This window comes from Thamnophis sirtalis, unplaced genomic scaffold (assembly GCF_051295495.1).
Source record: "Thamnophis sirtalis isolate CommonGarterSnake01/CBP01778 unplaced genomic scaffold, rThaSir2_p1.2 scaffold_1, whole genome shotgun sequence".
Taxonomy (NCBI): domain Eukaryota; kingdom Metazoa; phylum Chordata; class Lepidosauria; order Squamata; family Natricidae; genus Thamnophis; species Thamnophis sirtalis.
Window position 1 is genome coordinate 66,695,723 of NW_028261381.1, and position 21,275 is coordinate 66,716,997.

Below are 21,275 nucleotides of genomic sequence, written 5' to 3' on the forward strand. Positions count from 1 at the left end.
TTGCTAGAGAGAAAATTTGTTTCTTAACTAAAAGGCAAAGATCATAACCCTGTTTTATGTAGTTAGAATCTTTTTTTTTTAATGTTAGCAGTTCTCTTCAGAATATGAGCAGATATAATTATGTAATTATAATTAAATCATGATCTTTTTTTAAAACAACCTTTTTTGTATAAAAAAGGCCATATCTAACCCTGTTGAGAAACACTGTAATTGCCAAATTAAACTTTTCATAAAAACCTTTGATTTGATTTAATTACTCTATGTGTAAGAATATTAACCCAACTTCTCAATTCTTTAAGTTGTGGAAAACATATTCTTATTCATGCAGTAATGTACTTGAGAAAAGGCATCACACTTTTATTCCTCAAGTACTCTTGTTTCTTTTGATTCTGATACTGAATTTTAGCATCACCGTAAATTAGGGTTACTTATTTGGTTCTTAATTTTTCTCTGCCAAATGATTTAGCACAGTAATCAATTCTGGGTTTTCAATTTGAGAGACATTTTGATTTATATTTTTGGTTTCTTTCCCACCTAGTCCAGGATAGTTTTCACCTTGTAATTGTGTCAGGTTTTGTAATAGTTTTATTTTGAAAGGATGTTTTAAATCATGTCTAAAATACATGCAATGCATTAGGCATAATAATTATTATATTATTTAGAATTTAATTTTTTAAAATAGAGATGTTTGTTTGCATCAGTTGGCTCTAGCTTGTTTTCCTAACATGTATGATGGAGAAAAAGTCTCAGCAGCTGTATGGGTGATTGAGAAGAGAGGAAGAATTATGACAGAAGCATAATAATTTATTGTGTGGGGTCAACATATAAATATCCCAGTGTTCTGCTGGTGTTGCTAAATGAATTATTACTGGGTAAGAAGTGACCAGCTTGTCTCGTGAGAAACTTGATGTTCTTCATAAATATTTCATTTTCCAAAATAAAAATGTCCAATTATATTGGGAAGCATGGAACGCCCATTGAAGCAGCTTTCCCAGGGAGTAGAGGAATGGAATTTATTAGGAGAGGATAGTAAGGGAGCAGTAGTGTGGGTGTGGGTTCAGTATAATCATAATCAACCCTTTCAATGTTTTCCATGCTTAATATTAAGTAGGCCTACTTGCTCAAATGGACATTCATTTCTATTCATTGTAGCCGATTCCTGCATAAATCTGTGTAAGATTATAAATGGAATGTTGAACAATTATTTTGTGGCTGGGTTTGCTTAATGTTCCTTCCCAGTCCACAGTTATTGGCTCTCAAAGGAACATAGCAGGTTGCATAGATAGGAACAGATCTAGCTAGAATAACATCACTCCCACTGTTCAGCATATTGCAATTCCTGTGCAATATGCTACTCCAGGGCAATGTCAAAGTATTGTGTAACCCATCAGCCTACCCAGGAACACCACAGCCCTAATCACCGTGACTATTGTGATATGTAAAAGGAATGAATAATAATGACCCTGGCATTGGCCACTCTTGCTGGAATCGGTGACATTTCCACATACATGTTTCCTGATGGGACCATGGGACCAATAGCAGCAGAGAAGGAAACCCTGCACAAATTGCAGTACACTGTATATACTCCACTACTTGCACAAGGATGCCTCTCCACCACTGGTCACAACTTGGTGCATCTAACCTGACCATACATGGTAGTCATGGTAGGGCTAAGGAGGAACCATGGAGAAATATATGACCTCAAGCAGGAAGCAGCAGTTGTCATCCCTGGTCAGAGAGCCCATTGGCCATGTGTCTTAGGGGATAGGGTGCCCCACAGCATTCCCAGGCACACATGAGGAAGTGCCTGGGAAGATGAGTGGCAGAAGGAATGGTCCACATGACATTTTTTTGGGCTCTAGCACATGCTTTATGGAGTTCATATCAAAGTACACAGCTAGATTTTACCTACATAAACAAGAATCTATACTGCCAGCTTTAGTTCCTGTACTTTTCAGCACAGGCACAAAGAAGCTCTGTTGAATTCCAGATACTAGCCAGTGCACTCCAAGCATGAAGTGAGCAATCAGCAATGTATAAACCAATCAGAGTTTTCCTATGGAGATTGTGCAATTTAAGTGGATTTGTAGTATAGCTATGTGTGTGTGTGTGTGTGTGTGTGTGTGTGTGTGTGTGTGTGCGCGCGCGCACACATATCTCCTGTGTGTTGTCATGGCTGTAAAATCTTTTGAAAGATATTTCAGCTGTGAAAGGTTCTCAAGGACCAAAATCCACTTTTCAGGGAGTTCAAAATCCACTTTTCAGGGAGTTCTATAACCAAATAGCACATTGCCGGAGTACATTAGGTAGGCAACTGGTTGTGAAAAGTAAGCCATGACTACTTTCAGCTACCTAAACTGGGTGAGGAATGAGAAGAAGTGACAGCCCACCATGTTCCCTCCGGAGCCTGTAGAACTTGGCCTTCACCTGTTCAAGTTGTATGCATGGAAATCTTCCCTTCCCAAAACCCTTAGCCAGGAAAAGAGTTCAAAGAGCAACTAGAGATGGCAAATGAATATTCCAACTGGGCTAAAGAGCAAGGTCCAACACAATTTTGACTTTCTCGTGTCAGTGACACAAACTATTTTGGGAAGTTGTGTCTCCCAAAGAGAAAATTGGGAGAGAATGGTGCTTGATGTTGACATGCACTGAGTATTAAAGGACACAAAGAGGACCGTTTGCTGGCTAAAAGGCACAACACACACTCCAAACACGAGAGTCACATGTGCAGAAATTGTGACATAATTTTCCCTCTCTGTGATTCTACTTGCAGCAGGACAATTATCAGAATATGGTTGATAAGTCAATGCAAAAATAAAAATCCTAACAGTGAAAGTTCAAAAGCTATTGTTTCTTTTTCAAAATAACCCACCTGTGAACAGTGTATTATTCTGCCTAGATCTCCTGTTAGTGGCCTATTTGTGGGGTGAAAATGAGGGACAGGTTGTGTGGAGGAAAGCTGCCAATTGTGGCTTATGCAATCTGGCATGTTGAATTGCATGTACATATATCAACATTCATGATCTTTGCTATACATGCCTGATAAAGATGCAGGGCGAACGTAGGGTGTACAACTGAGATCCCCTTCTGACTCCAAGGCAACATAAAGGCTGCTGTGGATGAGTCTTTCATTCTGGAATTTTACAAGGATCTTTAATGAGGAAAAGATGGAACCACTGCAGAAAAATATATATGATTAGTTGTACTTCCTTTAACTGGAAATGCACACATCAGCATTCTCATACCTCTCTGGTTGTTCAAACAGCCACATGTTGCCTTTGTCACAGACCCATATACAGTTTATTGGGCAACCACTCTTATAACATCAGTCTTCACTCCATTGGGATTACTTATATGCCTGTCAACAGGGCATTGTTATGTCACCCCTGCTGTTGCCAGTGGGAGAGAGGAAGGAAGGTAAGAAGCCAGCTGCAGGCAGGACCAAATGGCACATCTGGAAAGCACTTGCCTGGGGCAAGACTGACTGACTGACTGCAGTAGTGAAGGAGCCAAGTGAGAAAACAGTGCTGGCGGAGGAGGCCTTTGACTTTGGGAGAAACAAGAGGAAGCACAAACTTTTGGAATTGAAGCCCTTATCAAGGACATAGTCAAGATACAAGATGACTGCAGGAGATGTCTCAGGAAAGCAATGATTGCAGATGTGCCTTAAAAGGGATCTTTGTTGAGTAAATATTGTTCTTCATTTCAGTGACTGACCAGATATTAAGATATTATGGAATCAGCTGAGTGAGGGGTTAGATTTTATCTATTTCTGTTTTCCTTGTACCAAGTTATAAAGGGCCTAGTTTATGTGACACTTTTATTGGCATTTGATATATAGGAATATAAAATAAGCACTTTAGAATGGCTGAGGGATATTTTCCATTTAAAAATGAAAGAAAAGAAAAGCGTAAGAAGCAATCTGTCAATCTAACTTTTCCATAAAATATTTATCTGCGGAATACACATGTTAAGGCTATTATTCCCCTCTTTTTCATTTATACAGTATGTCATCTTTATGTCTTCTGGAAATTGTCTCACTTCAGCGCCATGCTCCCTCACATCCAACAAACAGTTGTTTCTGCAATTTGTCGTGTTGTAGTATATGCTGCTCAATATTCCACAGCTGAGGGAAAGGGCAGTTAGGGGGGAAAAAAGTTGAGTTCAGAGTGACTAATAACTATGCATATGAGAAAGAGGTCGTGGGTGGGAAAGCGAGTGATAGGAGCATCATTCTTTCCCTAATTGAAGTTTATGTTCTCGTGTGCATGCCAGTTCTTATGCTTGCACAGTGCAGCAATTTCTTTTTTACAGAATCTTGGCTTTGCTGGAGCTATTTCATTTTATACAGAAAGTTACAGAAAGGTAACACAAGGTCGCTGTTAAGGGTGGAACAGAGATTTGGATGGATCTCCTCATGTCTGCCTCATCTAGCCAAAATCTGCAAGGCTAGAGATTTCTTTCTCTCTTGCAGCTGTGTTCTTTCCTGAAAAGGACAGTCCCTGGAGCACTAGCAGAATGACCATGAGCTATGGAACGTGCTGGTACTTTAGGATATTACAGTAGTTTCAGAGTTCTCTCTTATGCAGAGTACAGAATCAGAGAGTTGGAAGGGACCTTGGAGGTCTTCCAGTCCAACACCCTGCCCAAGCAGGAGACCCTATAGCATTTCAGACAAACGTCTGTCCAATCTCTTCTTGAAAACCTCCTATGTTGGAGCACCCACAACTTCTGAAGGCAAGCCGTTCCTCTGATTAGTTGTTCTCACGCTCAGGACATTTCTCCTTAGTTCTAGGTTGCTTCTCTCTTTGATACATTTCCATTCATTACTTCTAATCCTGGAAGCAGAGCAATTCCCTGATGAAAGAGAGACACTCTGAAAATGCATTGGACAGATGGACTATGTGAAGCGACGAGTCACTTAGTCTTTTCATGTGATACAAAAAGTTCTTGATCCTATGTTGTGTGAGCAAATGTCACACGGATTACAATCTGTTCAAGTACACGTGGAAGTGAAAAATGTGAAGTGGGACTTGAAAATTGTGATAGCAAGCACCAAACATTTAGCAAAGTTTCAGTTAATGTTGATTTTCCTTAACTTAAACAAACGGCATATGATGCTGGTTAGAGAATTCTTGGAGTGGAAGTCCATAGATCTTCAAGCTGTCAAGAAACACCAGCATATGTCAGGTCATCACCAAAGGCCTGTTTGCATGACACACTTGCTATGTGTGTGGCATATCATGAGAACTTTCAACCTGGAGAATCCACTTGATTAACTCAAAGGAGCCTAAGATTTAATCGCAGACAGACTTGGTCTTATATGGAGCTAAATTAAATGATACTTACCAGAGAGATGAGTGATTCTTATTCCGGAGACTAAAAGCACCCGTTCTTCAATTTTCATGGGATGCTGTAAAGGGGACAGAAAGGAGTTGGCCTGTCTGCTTGTGATTTCATTGTGGTTTTAATCATTCCCTCTAGAGCAGGGGTTCCCAACTGGGGGTGCGAGATGATATTCCAAGGGGTGCAAAAACTTGGGTTTAGAAGTTTCAAAATTACTGTGTAGATGTATAATTATATGCATATAATTATTTATTTTTAAAGGGGTGTGAAAATATATCAGAAGCATTCTAGGGGTGCAGGAAAAGGTTGGGAACCCCTGCTCTAGAGGGAGAAACAAAATGAAAGAGACAGAAAGCCAGGTGGGGAGTGATAGCTGTGAAGTGTTCTTGGCTGGAAAAATAGCCACCACATAAAAGACTATTACGACTGTCTTGTGTCATCTGCTGCTGACACACACAGTGAGCTGATGGACTGTGGGAGGAAATGGCTGGGCCATTTTGTGTTGCATAAATATAATCAGAGAATACAAAGCTAAACTGTTTTTCCTTCATTGTGACAGGTAGCAAGGAATGCCACTCACTATCCCATATGGCTATCACTTGATGAACCCTGCTCAGTTTTTTTTTTGTCAAGATTAGCCAAAGGTTGGCTAGGTCCCACCTTCTAACTCATCTTAATATAGGTAGTCCTCGACTTGTGACCACAGTTGAGCCCAATATTTTTGTTGCTAAGTGAGCAACAAACATTTTATGACCTTTCTTGCCACAGATGTTAAGTGAATCACTGTAGTTCCTAAATCAGTCACACGGTTGTTAAGTGAACCTGGCTTCCCCATTGACTTTGCTTTTCAAAGGTCGCAAAAGGGGATCATGTGACCCCAGAACGCTGCAACCATCATAAATATGAGCCAGTTGCCAAGCATCTGAATTTTGATCTCATGACCATAGAGATGCTACAATGGTCATACGGGGGGGTGGGTTCCTGCCAGTTCTAACCTCTTCTATAGAAGAGGTTCCACAAATCTACAGTGCCATTTAGAACCGGTTCCAGCTCCCTCCCCCTGCCTGTCTGCACATCATCAAGGTGAAGAGCGAAAGGAAGAATTCTCGGAATTGAAGTCCACAAGTCTTAAAGCTGTCAAGTTTGAACACCCCTGGGTTTTTTTTTCCTAAAGGGTTAGGGGTGCAAGGGTTTTGTAGCTTGACAGCTTTAAGACTTACGTGCTTCAAATGCCAGAGTTTCTGAGCCAACATTTTGGTTGCTATGCAAGAGCGTTGTTAAGTGAGTTTCACCACATTTTACAAGTTGGCCACTCCCACCTGGTCACATGGCCAGCAAGCCACTCCCATCTGGTCACATGGCCAGCAAGCCATTCCCACTTGGTCACATGGCCAGCAAGCCACTCCCACAACGTAGGCCACACCTACAGAAGAGGTTCTAAAAATTTTTGAAACCTACCACTGGTCATACGTCTGAAAACTTTTTTCAGTGCCATTGTAACTTTGAATGGTCACTAAATGAACTATTGTAAATCGGGGACTACAGTACCTGTAGCCTATGGTACATAAGGTGTCCCTTTGCTCAAGGTGACTGGAGATCAGCACTATCAGAAGGACCAAGAGTTCTCCATTTCATGCTTGTTTTGACTGCACGCTGCAAATGTGCCATGTTATAAGACAGGCAGCTATGGAAATGTTTTAAATGTCTGTCTGTCTGTCTTGTCTGTCTGTCTGTCTGTCTGTCTGTCTGTCTGTCTGGTCGGTCGGTCGGTCGATCTATCTATCTATCTATCTATCTATCTATCTATCTATCTATCTATCTATCTATCTATCTATCTATCTATCTATCTATCTAAATGGCTGTGTGTTTATGCATGTTCCATAAACAAACTCTGGAACACTTCAAACAATTTCAACCAAACTTGGTACACAAATGACTTACTCTCTGGAAACAAATACTGTGGGTTAGACGCCCCTAACACCCCTTGGTGTGTGTGTTCTGTTACAATACAGCCTGTTGTGCCTTAAAACAGCTTCTACTGTACTGCTGTAAAATGGCTTCTACTATACAGCACAATGGAGTTGCCATGGTAATGGCTTCACAGTACTCCACAAGGGGACTCCCTTTGGTAAGGGGGAAAATCCAACACCAGAAATTATGTTTGGTCCGGACATTTCCCCCCTATAAATAAATACCCATGCAATGCCGGGTTATCAGCACTAGTAAATAAACAAATAATCTAAAAAAGGCTGTGCAAGGCCATTTGCCATGGGGAGGAGCTTGGAGCTGACATCTTTATAGGAACAGCAACTATGCTTAGGGCTTCCATATATGCAGAACGTAAGGGGACAAAGAATGCTGCAGTTTTGCATAGACTGTTAAAAGAATTCTTGTGGCAGCAGTTTTAGCCCTATTCATAACATTATATGTACAGTATATAGGGTGAATGTGTGTCTGTGAAGGGGGCAATGAAAGACCTTGTCATTTCCCACCCACACTCATTAACATATTTGAACAGAGCTTGAGTCTGGAGGAGGTTTCTGTTCAGGCAATGTAAATGAATGCATATATTTTAGGAATTAAAGTTGATATGCCATCTCCCTTTAGTGCATCTTCCTTTTATGTTCATGTGAAGTATAACTAAAATTAGCTCAATTCCATACAGGGCTACAAAATGGTTATTAAATCAGAATGTATTTTCATTTTCTGTCCACGTGAATATTTTATTTGTTGTTCCACTTTCAAAACGTAGAAAGTTTTCTGTTCTGGCTTTCAGGTTGCCCCTACTGTCCATGCAATGGTGGTATTTACGGTACTTTGTGGGTGTACCGTTCTCAATGTTTTGAAGAAAAGGAGCAGTTCCCTTTAGTGCAAAGGAGGGAGGGACAGATTATTTTTTCAGGGTGAGCTGACACCATTTGGCCTTGCAAGTTGCTGTCCAGGACGTAGCAGATGGGTCCAGGACAGGGCAAAAGCTACATTTCACTTCATTGACAAATCTAATTATTACAATTGAATTCAGTCTAATTCAATATACTTAATAGGATTGTTCTTCAAATTCATATCATTCATTTAATAAGTTTCTTATTTTATCAGGTTAACTTTCCCTCTTCAATTGCATCCAGAGATTTCAGGGCCTGGACTCCAAGTTACTCATCCTGTTTTAAGGGCAGAAGAACCGCCTTGTTGCTAATTATATTCTGGCTGCCATAGGAAAGAGATTAAATTCATTATGTAAACCTGCCATGCAAGAAAGTCTATAAAAGTGGTTCTACATTTTAAAAAGTAAATTGCCTGCCATTCTGTTTTTGTTCCATCCAGAGCAAATTTATATCCAGTGTCTCTTTTCAGCTTGCTTAGAAATTCTCAGCCTCTTTATTTAGAGATGATGAATGACTCATTACAATCCTGGTTTAAATACAGTTGTGTGGTTGCAAGAATAATGTTTCGCTGAATAGAGGATTATTTCAATTCTTCAAGGAAATCTGTAGGTTTGAACTGTAGATTCAGCTCACAACTTTGTTATCAGTTTTCAGTTTTATCGGCTCTGGTTTTCCATTCTCATGTTTTCTTTAATTAATCCTATGCAAAGTATTTGGGCTCTAACCATTGGCCATACTACATTTTTTTTCATTGTTAGAATATATTCTATGGAAAATGATTTTGAATCCTCAACCCATTCTGTCTGGAAAAAAGAAATGATGAGATTAAAAATGACATTCTATGTTTTGTCTCCCTTGGGGCCACCAAGGGAAAGGAAGCAGCCGCTGCAGAATCTGTATTCTCAGGATGAGCTTTCCAGTGTGAGCCTTTAGCAGAGTCACTAGAGACTTTGTACAGGGATTTCCAGTTGAAGTGCAGGAAGAACGTTTTCCCATCCAAGTAATACAAACTGAAACAAGATAGATCCTGCTGTTGGTGTGAATTAGTCCCTTGTGCCTGGTCCCTGCCAGCAAGCAACAGATGCTGGGTCTGTGATAGATTTCATGGAAGTCTTGAAAATCCGTAAAATGTTATTCTTGTGGAACAGAGCCCTGCCTGAGGGTGGATTTTGAATTCCTGCTTTTCCTTGACCTACTTGTCAAAATGAAGATCTTGCAGTCTAGGCTGAAACTGTAGTGAGGTTGATCACTCCACAGATATACTGGGCCCTTCTTTTTCTACAGTATAAAAATATCAGTAAGAAATGAGGGATAAGCAGTATCCAACACAATTCTGCTAGTCAAACTGGAAATCATATACACTCCAATATAGATAGTTCCTGACCTACGACCATAATTGAGCAGCTTACCATGTGGCTGCACCTGATTTTATGACCCTTTTTGTAATGTTTGCTAAGCAAAAGCTGTGGTCATTGTGCAAATCCATTGTTTGTAAATGAATAGGGTTTTTTTGGTTGGAAACTGGAAGTAAATGCAGCTTACTGGCAAAAAATGTCACAAATTGCAATCAGGTGACTATGGGATATTGCAAACAGATATAAATGTGGGCTGGTTGGTTGCTGTGCACCCAAAATGCAATCACATGATTGAGGGGGGAGATGGCCATTGATATTTTGAATCTGGGTGGAAAGTAGCATGGGCAGATCTATTGTCTGCAGCCTGCAGAGCTGGCAGCAGAGTCAGACAGCGAGGCGGTTGGGGAGGAACATGGGCCAGTCCTGGAGTCTGGGGAAGGCTTGGACGAGGGCACTGCATCGAAGGCAGAGAGGGGGCCAGGGCCATCTGGGAGATATGTGCTGCCTCCGGAGCCTCCAGAGTTGGACAGCAGCGAAGCAGAGGAAGAGGCTCCTCCCTGTTCCCACGGCGCGCATGTACAGAGCTGCCAGAAGGCAAGAACAGTTAAGACAGAAGGAATGACTCAGGAGTAAGGTTTGGAGGTGATTGGCCCTTCCCATAGGACATAAAGGAGGAGCAAAGGCACATGAGCCTTTGCAGGAAGCAACTTGGTTCATGCTGGTCAGTTTACCTTCTGAAGCTCCGTTTTGACTTTTTGCTCCGTATGGCCTTGCCAAGCTAATTGCCAGTTGAGTCTTTGGCAGGGTTTCAAGGATGATAAAAGTGGGCGCTTATCAGCCTTACCCTGAAATACTTTGGTAACCTACTGTAGGACTCTTTAGAACTATTTGGGACTCATTACGGGCTGTGAATGAACATAATTCACAGCCTTTGAAATAAAAAGAGGGTTTTTGGGACTGAGCGTGTGCTTTTTACTGTATCAGGAAGCCTAGGTCAGAACAAGATCCATCATAAGTCAAGGAGTACCTGTAATGTATGTTCCAGCTGTCTTTAAATATTACTTGGAAGCTGTACTTCATTTAAAATATTTGCTCTAGGCTGCAATTAGAAAATATTCTTTATTGGAATTTAAATACTTTTTAAGTATCTTCCAGTTAGTTTCTAAGCACAGTTCAATACTTGAACTGTGGGAGAAATTGCTTTTGAGCACCAGGTTAAAGAGTTCTCCCAACTTAAGTTTAGTTGTTTTAACTGCTGCTTTTGTTGCTACTGTATACAGATTTACTGTTGTTTTCCAAGCCAGGGATGGAAGCCATAGTCTACATTCTCCAATGGCATTCTGAACTCATTTTCCAGATTTATTTCTTGGAGAAGGAGAGAAGATGATGTATTTGCAAGAGGAAGATGGTCCCTGGAAAGGGGTTCTTGAATTTCCTTCCACCTAACAATTATTTCCCATTCCAATTGTAGTAGGCGCTGATCCTGAAAATAGATAGTGCTAAAGACTTGCTGATTCCAAGTTTTTTTTAACCGTTTGATCAAGAAGTCAACAAATCCATACTTTTTTTTTAAAGTAACTGGCAACAGTTATGGATGATCTTTCATTCAGCTATGGACCAAACTTTAATCTACTTGGTTTTAGGAGAATGTCTGTATGAGATGCTTCCAGTGGTGTATGTTAGATCATTGTTGGTCCTGTGTTGTACATTCAGCCATTCAAAGGAATTGGTATCTTTCTATGAATGCATATGCAACTGCTACTATTTAGAATAAAAAGAATCCTATCCTATTTTACCCTACCCTACCCTTATCCTACCCTACACAACCTACCTTACCCTTATCCTACCCTATACAACCTACCCTACTCTTATCCTATCCTACACAACCTACCCTACACTTATCCTACCCTACACAACCTACCCTACCCTTATCCTACCCTATACAACCTACCCTACTCTTATCCTATCCTACACAACCTACCCTACTCTTATCCTACCCTACACAACCTACCCTACCCTTATGCTACTCTACACAACCTACCCTACCCTTACCCTATCCTATTCTATCTTATCCTACCCTACCCTACCCTACCCTACCCTACCCTTCCCTACTCTACTCCATTCCATTTCACTCCACTATTCTAGCTGGAGTTTGATTGTATGCATTTACAAAAGTCCTAATTTATATATATATATATATATATATATATATATATATATATATATATATATGTATGTATATGTATATGTATATGTATATGTATATGTATATGTATATGTATATGTATATGTATATGTATATGTATATGTATATGTATATGTATATGTATATGTATATGTATATGTATATGTATATGTATATGTATATGTATATGTATATGTATATGTATATGTATATGTATATGTATATGTATATGTATATATATATATATATATATTAATATAATATATATATCAATCACAGAATGTGATTTTTATGCCTAAAGTTTCTGGTCAGCTATTGTTTTAATTCATTCTGACTCCTCAGCACTATCTGACGTATTTGTTTATTTCTTGGTTTTATGATGTTCATATACCGCCTCCATCACTAGGATTCTGGCCAATGTCCAATAAACAAAAAAGGGAGTTGGTATAATGTGTCATAATCTTTAACACAATAAACCTGATTCCGCCCCCCCCCAAAAAAACATGATTGACCTGTTGGAATAAAGAGTTTTCTCAATGAAAGGAAAATCAACGGAACTGAACTCCTGGTTTGCAATAGTACACATAGACTGTTTCAAAATGCTCTTATTGAAAAGTCTGGTTACCTCATTTCAACCCTATGGATCTCTCATTGGGTTGGGATATCCAAGGGGCCCATATTAGCCACACAACATATAGGCAATGACCAACTCTTTGAATTGGGCCCAAGAGCCCTTTGGCAACCAGTGACCTAAGAATAGGTGTAATCCTATACTACCAAATTTTTTAGCTAGTAGATTGCCTGCCACATTCTGGAACAATTGAAGCTTCAGTGTCATTTTGAAAAGCATTTCCATCCAGACTATACTGCAATACTCCAGTTGGGGAATGAGTGATTGGGGATGGGGGTGAGTTTCTGTTGGCAGAGCATCCTGGCTCATGTAAGACTTTGTCGATTTAATTGGGAGAGAAAGAGAGAGAGAGAGAGCTCTTGAATCTATGGAAGACTACAATTAAAATTTAAATAGAAATTTGTCAGACAATAACATTGATTGAATTGAAAGCAATCAATCTTGTAGAACACTAGACCAGTGGTGGTATTTAAATGTTCTTATTATCTGTTCTGTGGGCGTGGCTTGGTGAGCATGGCATGGTTTGTGGGCATGGTTTGGTGGGTCTGGCAGGGAAGGTTACTGCAAAATCCCCATTTCCTCCCGATCAGCTGGGACTCGGGAGGCAGAGAATAGATGGGGCGGGGCCAGTCAGAGATGGTATTTACTGGTTCTCTGAACTACTCAAAATTTCCACTATTGGTTCTCCAGAACTGGTCAGAACCTGCTGAATATCACCTGTGCACTGGACCCATCTGGAAATCCTACTTGTTTCAGAATGATGACATTGCAACATGCCTTCTATACTGTGCAACAAGTTATTTATATTGAATATTTTGAGAGATTAAAAAAATCTACAGGTGGGAAATAGCTGGGTTATAAGGATGGGCATTCAATATAGGGCCAAGCTCAGGATTATCATTTTCCCACTCTGATTCTTAAGAGATTTTCCAGGTGTTGTTGTTTATTATCCTTGTTGTTTCTGAAACTACCCAATTTCTTTTCTTAACAGAAAATTTCAGCAGAGAAGTTGGTCTCTTAGAGTTGATTGGAGATCCTCCACCAGACGAGATAACCAAAATCTATGGCCCAGACAAAAGTCCTGCTTATGTGTTTAGACCGGATGCCAACGCTGGACAAGTGGCACGGTACCACCTCCCAAGCCCCTTTTACAGAGACTTCTCACTCTTGTTTTACATTCAATCCACTTCAGACAATGCAGGGGTGCTTTTTGCTCTTACGGATGCCTCCCAGTCAATCATCTACGTTGGTGTGAAGCTTTCGGAGGTGAAAGATGGAAAACAGCAAATCCTCTTCTACTATACGGAGCCTGGCTCTCAAAATTCCAACATTGCAGCCACATTTACCGTCCCTTCCCTGGTCAATCTGTGGACTCGCTTTGCCCTCAGCGTGCGGGATTACAATGTGGTGCTTTATATGGACTGTGAAGAATTTAAGACGGTTCATCTTGAGAGGTCACCTGGTAAGATAGAGCTGGAAGAAGGAGCAGGACTATTTGTGGGACAAGCTGGAGGTGCAGATCCTGATAAATACCAGGTGAGCTTGCTTATTTCCAGTGAGATGGTTATCATAAATTGATGTTTTCCCAAAAGTGAAAGGAGCAAAGATTAGTTATTCCCCTCATCCTAATGATGTGGGAGATTTCTCTTGATGCCTATACTCAATCTGTGGCTTATCCTCCATCATATATCTGTCTAGCTATCTTTCATTATCAGTTTGTCTTCAAGTGTGTGCAATTTAGGAACTATCAGAAGTACAGGCATGAATACAATCTATGTTTTATGAATTACCGCAAAACATTTTGGATAATATTTGTTTCCCCTCCCCCCCATGCCATCAATATTTTTTGGCATAAGTGTTGGTCATTCTGGAAAAAAAATCTATTTACTTCTTTCTCTGTTTTATGCATCTGAGATCTAGGATTATGGAAGAAAAAAACTGAAAGAAGGCTGTAACATGTTTTCCGGATTTATATAGAAACCACATTCGATATGTGGGGTACATTGAGAAGCGTGTCAGGTGTGCAACCAACAACTCTCAGTCTACTTTGCATACTTGGCAACTCAACAGACCACAATCAATAATGTGACAGAATTGGGTTCCTGAGCATTCATGTTGCAGCAAATATGGGATAATCTGTATAAATTAATATGTCTGTGGTTAAAAATCTGTTTTCTTTTCTTCCCCATTCTCTCTGTGTGTGTTCATACCATCCACATATCAAAGTACCCTGTGGATTTTATTCCCCCCCCCCTCTCTCTTCTTTTAATGGCATTTGTGAAGGATTGGTTGAGGAATATTTGCAGGTAATGGCTGCAGAACCATTTTTGCGGTAGTGATATTTAGAGGTGGAAAAAAATGAAGTGAAAATAGTTCACATTTTTCATCTTCAAGTTCATGTTCAGACACTGGCTTAATTTGCCAGTCTAGTGATTCCTGAGGTTTATCCTGGGCTCCCCACTGAGATCAAATCCATTGCTGCATTCTTCTTTATGCTGGATAGAGAGAAGCAGAAATCTTCTGGCGCTAATCACTCCAGACAAACAAGGAGGATTCTCTCCCTCTCCCCCACCCAACCCTTGTTAAAAATTAAGTAGGAAGGAGGATAAAAGCAAACTTTACTGCTTTTTAGTGCACACGTGTAGAGAGGACTTGCCTACCCACTCAGAAACAGATGTAGATAATTATCCATAGTACATGCAGCTGATGTTTTCTTCAAGCTTCAAGTGTCCCAGAAATATATAGGAAGAATAAATGCTAAACCTTAGTAGGAGGTGATTGACCCTGACTAAAATTACTAAAATAATTTCAGTTGTTGATATGAACTGGAGACTAATATAGTCTCTCTAAGAGCAAGACAACAGCAAATACCAGCACGCATAGGTGACATACGTAATTATGTGTAGACATTAATTGGATTTAAGGAACAAAGTTGGGAGGAATTTTATTTTGCACCATCTGCAATACCAGTTCATTATCCTATCCCAAGAAGCCTGCTGATAATTAATGTTAACTCAGACTTCAGATGAGGAAGCAGCAAGCACTGAAGTGATGTTGATTTATGTTAAGAGCAATCAGAGTCATTCTTATCCATGGCTTATCACTGGCATAATGATAAGCTCAAAGCCATCCAGCGAATTAGTCCAACACTTTAAACTATGCCGGAGCTTACATATTGAATGATGCTTTGAGACAGTATGTGATTAGAACTCGTATTGCTGAAGGGCGTAAACCGCATCTTATAGGTTCAGTTTCCCATTTGTGCAGGAAGCCAAGAAGACTAGAGAGCTATTGCTGCTTCTGTTCATAGTTAGAATAAACCATGATTTCCCTAACATGTTTCTAACACACTTACAACTCAGAAGTGAACAGAGAAGTTTTCAGTTCCACCTTATGGGGAAAAAATGGTTGGATTATGAGCTTAGGCCTTAGGCAGCCTCATTATTACAAAGGTAAAATTGTAGGAAAACCTGTATAAAAGTTCTCCTGTACTTTGTAATGATCAGTTATGTTTTTGAGCTGGCCCCAAAAGACTCAAAGTTCTGGATATTACCCAGAGGTGGATTTCACATAATAATAACAACTGGTTTTACCACTGGTTCGCCACACACAGAAACTGTGAGCGTGCGTGTGAGTGCATGTGCCTTCTGCACATGCACTTTGCTTGTGCACATGGCTTGCACATATGCAGGGCACGCAGCTTAGAAAATGTGGCTAAACAGGATGGCTTAAAGTCGAGGCGCCACACGTAGATCACCACTACCGGTTTGCCTGAACCACTCCGAACTGGCTGAATACCACCACTGATATCATCATAGAAGACTATAGGATAGGTTTTTGGTTCTCTTGCCATCTGCAGTACTACTCTACTGCCTAGAATCATAGTGGTACTTCAGCTTCCGAGTGTAGAGGGCAATGTTCATCTCCATTTCTTAGCTGAGGAAGCCAGCGTTGTCTGAAGACAATTTTCATGATCATGTGGCCAGCATGACTATATGCCGAGGCTCACAGAACGCAGTTAAAATGGAGGTGAGCACTTCCCCCTATGGCTGGTAATGATTGGCAGAGTAAAACCCTCAGGGACTCTTTTACTTTTTTCCCCCCTTTCTTTCTATAAGTAATAAAGTGCAAGAGGCAGCTATATTTTTTACTCCCCTGATCAGTGGTAAGTTGTACGGATTTTAGATTGGCAGGTTCTTTGGACTTTTAAGAAAAAAAGTTGTTGTATTTCAAATGTATACTGTACAGCAGCAAGACTAAACAAATTCACAGGAAGTAGGGATTATCTTGAGGAACACAAGCACGTAGTAGCAACATGACATGCTAATGGATGAAGCATGGTTTAGAGAACACTGTAATTAAACAACTTAATAAACATACAGAACTAAGAAATCTGAAGTGATTGTCTACTTTCTGAGGTCAAGGTCTTTGCATGACGAAGATCTGCACAAGAAGGCTAAAAACAAAGACCCACAGACAAGCTCTGATGTTAGTTGTTTAAAGTTAATTTGGAGAATTGTGTTTAGAATGTTATTGGTGTATAGTGGGAAATGTTTTATATCCAAAATCCATAAAATACATTTATTTTATGCTAAAAATGCTTTGTGGGGATTCACCTACCAATGAAAATGTAAAAAAAATAAGAACAGGAAGCAATGATCTCATTTTTATTGATTTTCATGATGTCCCCAAATAAAATTTGATGGGCTGCATGATATGAAAAGGAAGTATTTTCAGAATCAGGGCTAGCCTTTTTGGTGGAATTTGGTTGCATGGTCATTTAGACATAGTTACATGCATTGCATAATGATATCATGGCATGTCTACATAAACTTGCATTGTCTAGAATTGGTTTATGAGGAAGACAATTATTACTAGGGCTTTTAACAATTAAAGCTCTGGGCTAAGGAAAGAAGCAATCAATAGCATGCTAAAAAAACAAACAAGGAATTTTGAAATTCCCTATTATCTTCCATAAGTTCATAACTGGTCAGTTATGAACTATTATGTCCAGGTATAATTACACTGTTTTCTGTTAGCAGCTTCCACATGCCTGGTTCCCATGACACAGAGATGGGATTAATTAGCAGTAGGGAACCAACAGAGCAGTTAGGTCATTGTTTCTCAACCTTGGCTGCTTTAAGATTGGGTGGACTTCAACTCCCATGATTCCCCAGCCAACCATGGGAGTTGAAGTCCACCCACCTTGACACTGCCAAGGTTGAGAAACACTGAGTTAGGACCTGAGGGACAGGGTTAGAACATTATTGAGAATAATTTCACAGAAGGCCGGCTTGTCCTTGCCTTTGCTTCCTAAGAATATATAAACATCATGGAAGGATCTTTTTCTTGCCATTTCTAGTCATGTAGCTACTTGTAGCCTCTGGCCTGTCATTGCCTGTTTCTATTTCCACTTATCTATATCCTTGGAGATTGAGCACATACTATATGTGTGTTTACAATGAGACAAGATATCTCAGCCATACCCTTTGAATATGGCAATATCCCAGATCGAGATCTCACCGCCCAGAAATGTTTGCCACATCTTGTCAGGAATCTATGCATGAATGAGAAGAGATGCTTCAGGAGGCAGAGGGGCAGGGTGTGGAGAATGGATTATAGGATTCTGTCAAAGAGATGGGAATGACAGAAAAGAACAGGGAGATCATTTTTTAAAATTGGGGCGCTATCAAAAGGGAGAAGGAGAGGCTCTTTCTCTTGTTCAGGGTTCAAACAAGATAAGAACTATGGTTATATCACAGGGTTCAATAGGGATCTGAGTGTAAGAAACAATGCAATCATTATTTCTGCCTCTTCAAATCTAACCATTCATTACTCCAATATCCTTGCCTGAGGCTACGGAGTTGAGATATAAATCTAGTTTTTTCCACTTCCAAGTAGATTATACTATTGTTGAGTTATAATTTCTTGATAGTTTAGAGCTCAGTAAATTAGCAGCAGTACCTATTTTGTGGCTAGGGCTGGAAGTTTCATACTAATTCTTCTTTTTCAGTAGCATAGTAATGATACTGTTATTATGGAGCTGATTGTTTTGTCTATTGGCTTCCCCTCCTCACCCACTGTGATGTTATTTTTTTATCACAGATAGGTGTGCTACGTTTGCTCAATGCACCAGTTTTCTTTTGTTCCCCACCAAAAACCTGGGAGAAACTCAGGACCATTTAATAGCAATATGGGCCCCGGGCAAAGCAGTGTACAGCAGCCCCTACGACAACTACTCACAGGAATAAAAATGTAAATGGTCAATAAGATTAAACATATATTTGCATGTTCGTATTAATTAAAAATGTAGTAAAATGTAACAAATATGTTGCTGTATTTATATGATACAAGATGCATTGAAGGGTTAACATACATAGATTAGTATGGGGCCCCTATGCTTGTGGGGCCCACGGGCAAGTGCCCATCAGGCCCATGCATTAAGACAGCCCTGGGAAACTACCCCACTTCAATTCAGTGGTTTGCTGTCAACCTTTGGGAACATAAAAATGAACAACACATGAAAGTTGGAAGAGGGGGGAGGGCCTATGGCTCCCAGCTGCCCTTGGTGGGCTTTAAGGTGATCTCAAGCTACTAGCTCCCTGAGTCATCTCAATGTGATGTTTGGAGCTAGAAAAGTGATATTTCTCACTTTTTCCTGCAGAGAAAAATCTGTGCATGCACAGATTTGTACTGAAGTATGACTTCACCCACGGAATAGCATCCTCGTTTGGGTTACTTAGTTTTCATGACCCTGGAGAGAAAAAGATAGCAAGGAGATGAGTATTGTAAAATATCTTGGGATCCCTGCTCCAGAACAGCTTTGAAAACCAGCTGCACACACAAAAATCTGGGTTTAAAAAAAATAACTTGCTCCTCCCTGTGATTTTTGTCTGTGACCCCATTAAATCGGCAGGCTACAGCAGGAATGTTCTCTGTGTATAATTCCAAGGGGTGTCTATTTGCCTGACAATCATGTTCTGCTCTCTGTTTCCAAGTTGTTAACTTGAAAGGAAAGGCCTCCACAGATTCAGAGCGACTTCACCCCCCACCTTTAATCTTGTTTAAATCTGCATGCTCATTCCGCCCACTGGCTCTGCATTCCCGATGTGGCTGAAGAATTCATACGGTGGGTCTGTGTAAAATCTGATGCCTGTGAATCACAGAATAGAAGGAAGCATGTCACTGCTTCCATCCCTACCTAAAAAAGAATCTTGCATATCAAGACTCCACCCGACACACACAGGAATCATTGGTAGATAGATAATCCACTTTGGCCATTGCAGAACTCTTTTAGTCTTTTCCAGGTCAATGGCAGTGGATTAAGAATCAGTCCAACTAGGTGTGCGCTCCCAACCAGAGTACCTAGGCTCATGTTGGGAGAAATCTGATCTCCATATGGAAACTTTTTAAAATTAATAGTACTTAAAATATTGTAAAGTACTTTCATAAATCAGTTTATAAAGGAGTTCAGTTGTTTAATACACAATCTGAAGATCTGGCATAGTTACGTGTTCTGACCTCCCTCTGTACGGTGAGTCACGCCGACACAAGATTACTGCTAGACAATTTATTCACAGTAAATTAACATACCGACAAGACTTTGGCAGCAACCCAGACTTCCACAGATAAGAAATACACACAAGAGCTTCTCCAGCTTTAGTATAACGGTTGTGTCCTGCAAAAACCTGCTCCCAAAGTCTCTTATATACTCTCTTGGGAGGAGCCTAATCACAACCACCTGGCCCCAATTATCTTCTATATCTCCGTAGTTGCTGTTGGCGCTTATCTGCCCGTCTTTGCCTGGCATCCGGGACCACCTCCCTTAGTTCCTCCCCACTGCTCCAGGGCCTGAAGTCAGGGACAAACTCCCTTTGGCTTTCACCGCTGCTCCATGCCTCAGGCACCTCTTGGTGTCCAACCAGCCTCTCTGGTCCCTGCTCGGAGTCTGAACCCTGTCCAGGGTCCTCCACATCTTCCAGAGCCGACTCATAGGGTCCCTCACTATCGTTTGCAGCTCCAACGGCTCCTGCTGGGCCACAACAGTTACGTATCAAAACAATATGACAAATATGTATCATGTGCCTGAGACAGGTGAGAACATTTTAGCATCCAAGTCCTAATGTTCCAATGGGGGGGGGGGGAGCATTTATTTCCTTTATATTGCCTTGCAAAAACAAATATCTGATATTTGTTGATGATAGATAAAATGGCTAAAAGCAATAGCAGAATGGAATGTCTTTTGATCGTTTGGGGATTCATTTTCATTCTATCCCCTTATGGAGGTTTTTAGCATGGTGGGCACTTGCCATGTCTTTATTTTAAGGGTGGCAAGGATAGTGGGTGGTACTTTCGGCTGCTGATGTTGGGAGCCATGTTGGGCTAGACTAAAAGGGCCTTGGCCTCCAATAGGTTCCCCAGGCAAAGTTTTGAGCAGCCTTTGGAAGGACAGAGCCAAGGGCAAGAGCAGGCATTCAAAATATCTGTTTCTTGTTCTCCGTAATGAAAAGAATCCCGACCTTTTCAGCCATGAAATAGACTATTCCAAGCTTCTGAAGTGAGAGATAATAAAGGAAGATTAGGCTGCAATATGGAGGAAAAGGAAGAAAATACAGTGGGAGCTGCCACTGGGCAAGCTGCTGCTGTGTGGCCATAACTTTGAACAGGCGCTCTCTTAATTTTTTTTTTAATTGAGCACAAAAGTGAATGTTGACCTCAGGGAAGGGGTCTTCCCTAAGGTCAATATTACTCTAATTATTGCCCCAATAATTACACGCAATGCAAATGAGGCACGCTCCCGTGTGATGCTTGAGCGATGCTAGCACGATGTGTGTGTGTGTGTGTGTGTGTGTGTGTGTGTGTGTGTGTGCATGCAC

General features: G+C 40.5%; 1 protein-coding gene across 3 annotated transcripts in view; it reads left to right on the top strand.

Moving 5' to 3' along the window:
- The window catches only part of COL18A1 (collagen type XVIII alpha 1 chain), a 195,023-nt gene that overhangs the window by 107,220 nt on the left and 66,528 nt on the right, over nucleotides 1–21,275 (top strand). For all 3 annotated transcript variants that reach the window (XM_087714621.1, XM_087714608.1, XM_087714614.1), the window contains one exon: nucleotides 13,391–13,935. In XM_087714621.1, the coding sequence (XP_087570747.1) occupies nucleotides 13,391–13,935 (545 nt within the window). The remainder of the gene's footprint in view (nucleotides 1–13,390; nucleotides 13,936–21,275) is intronic.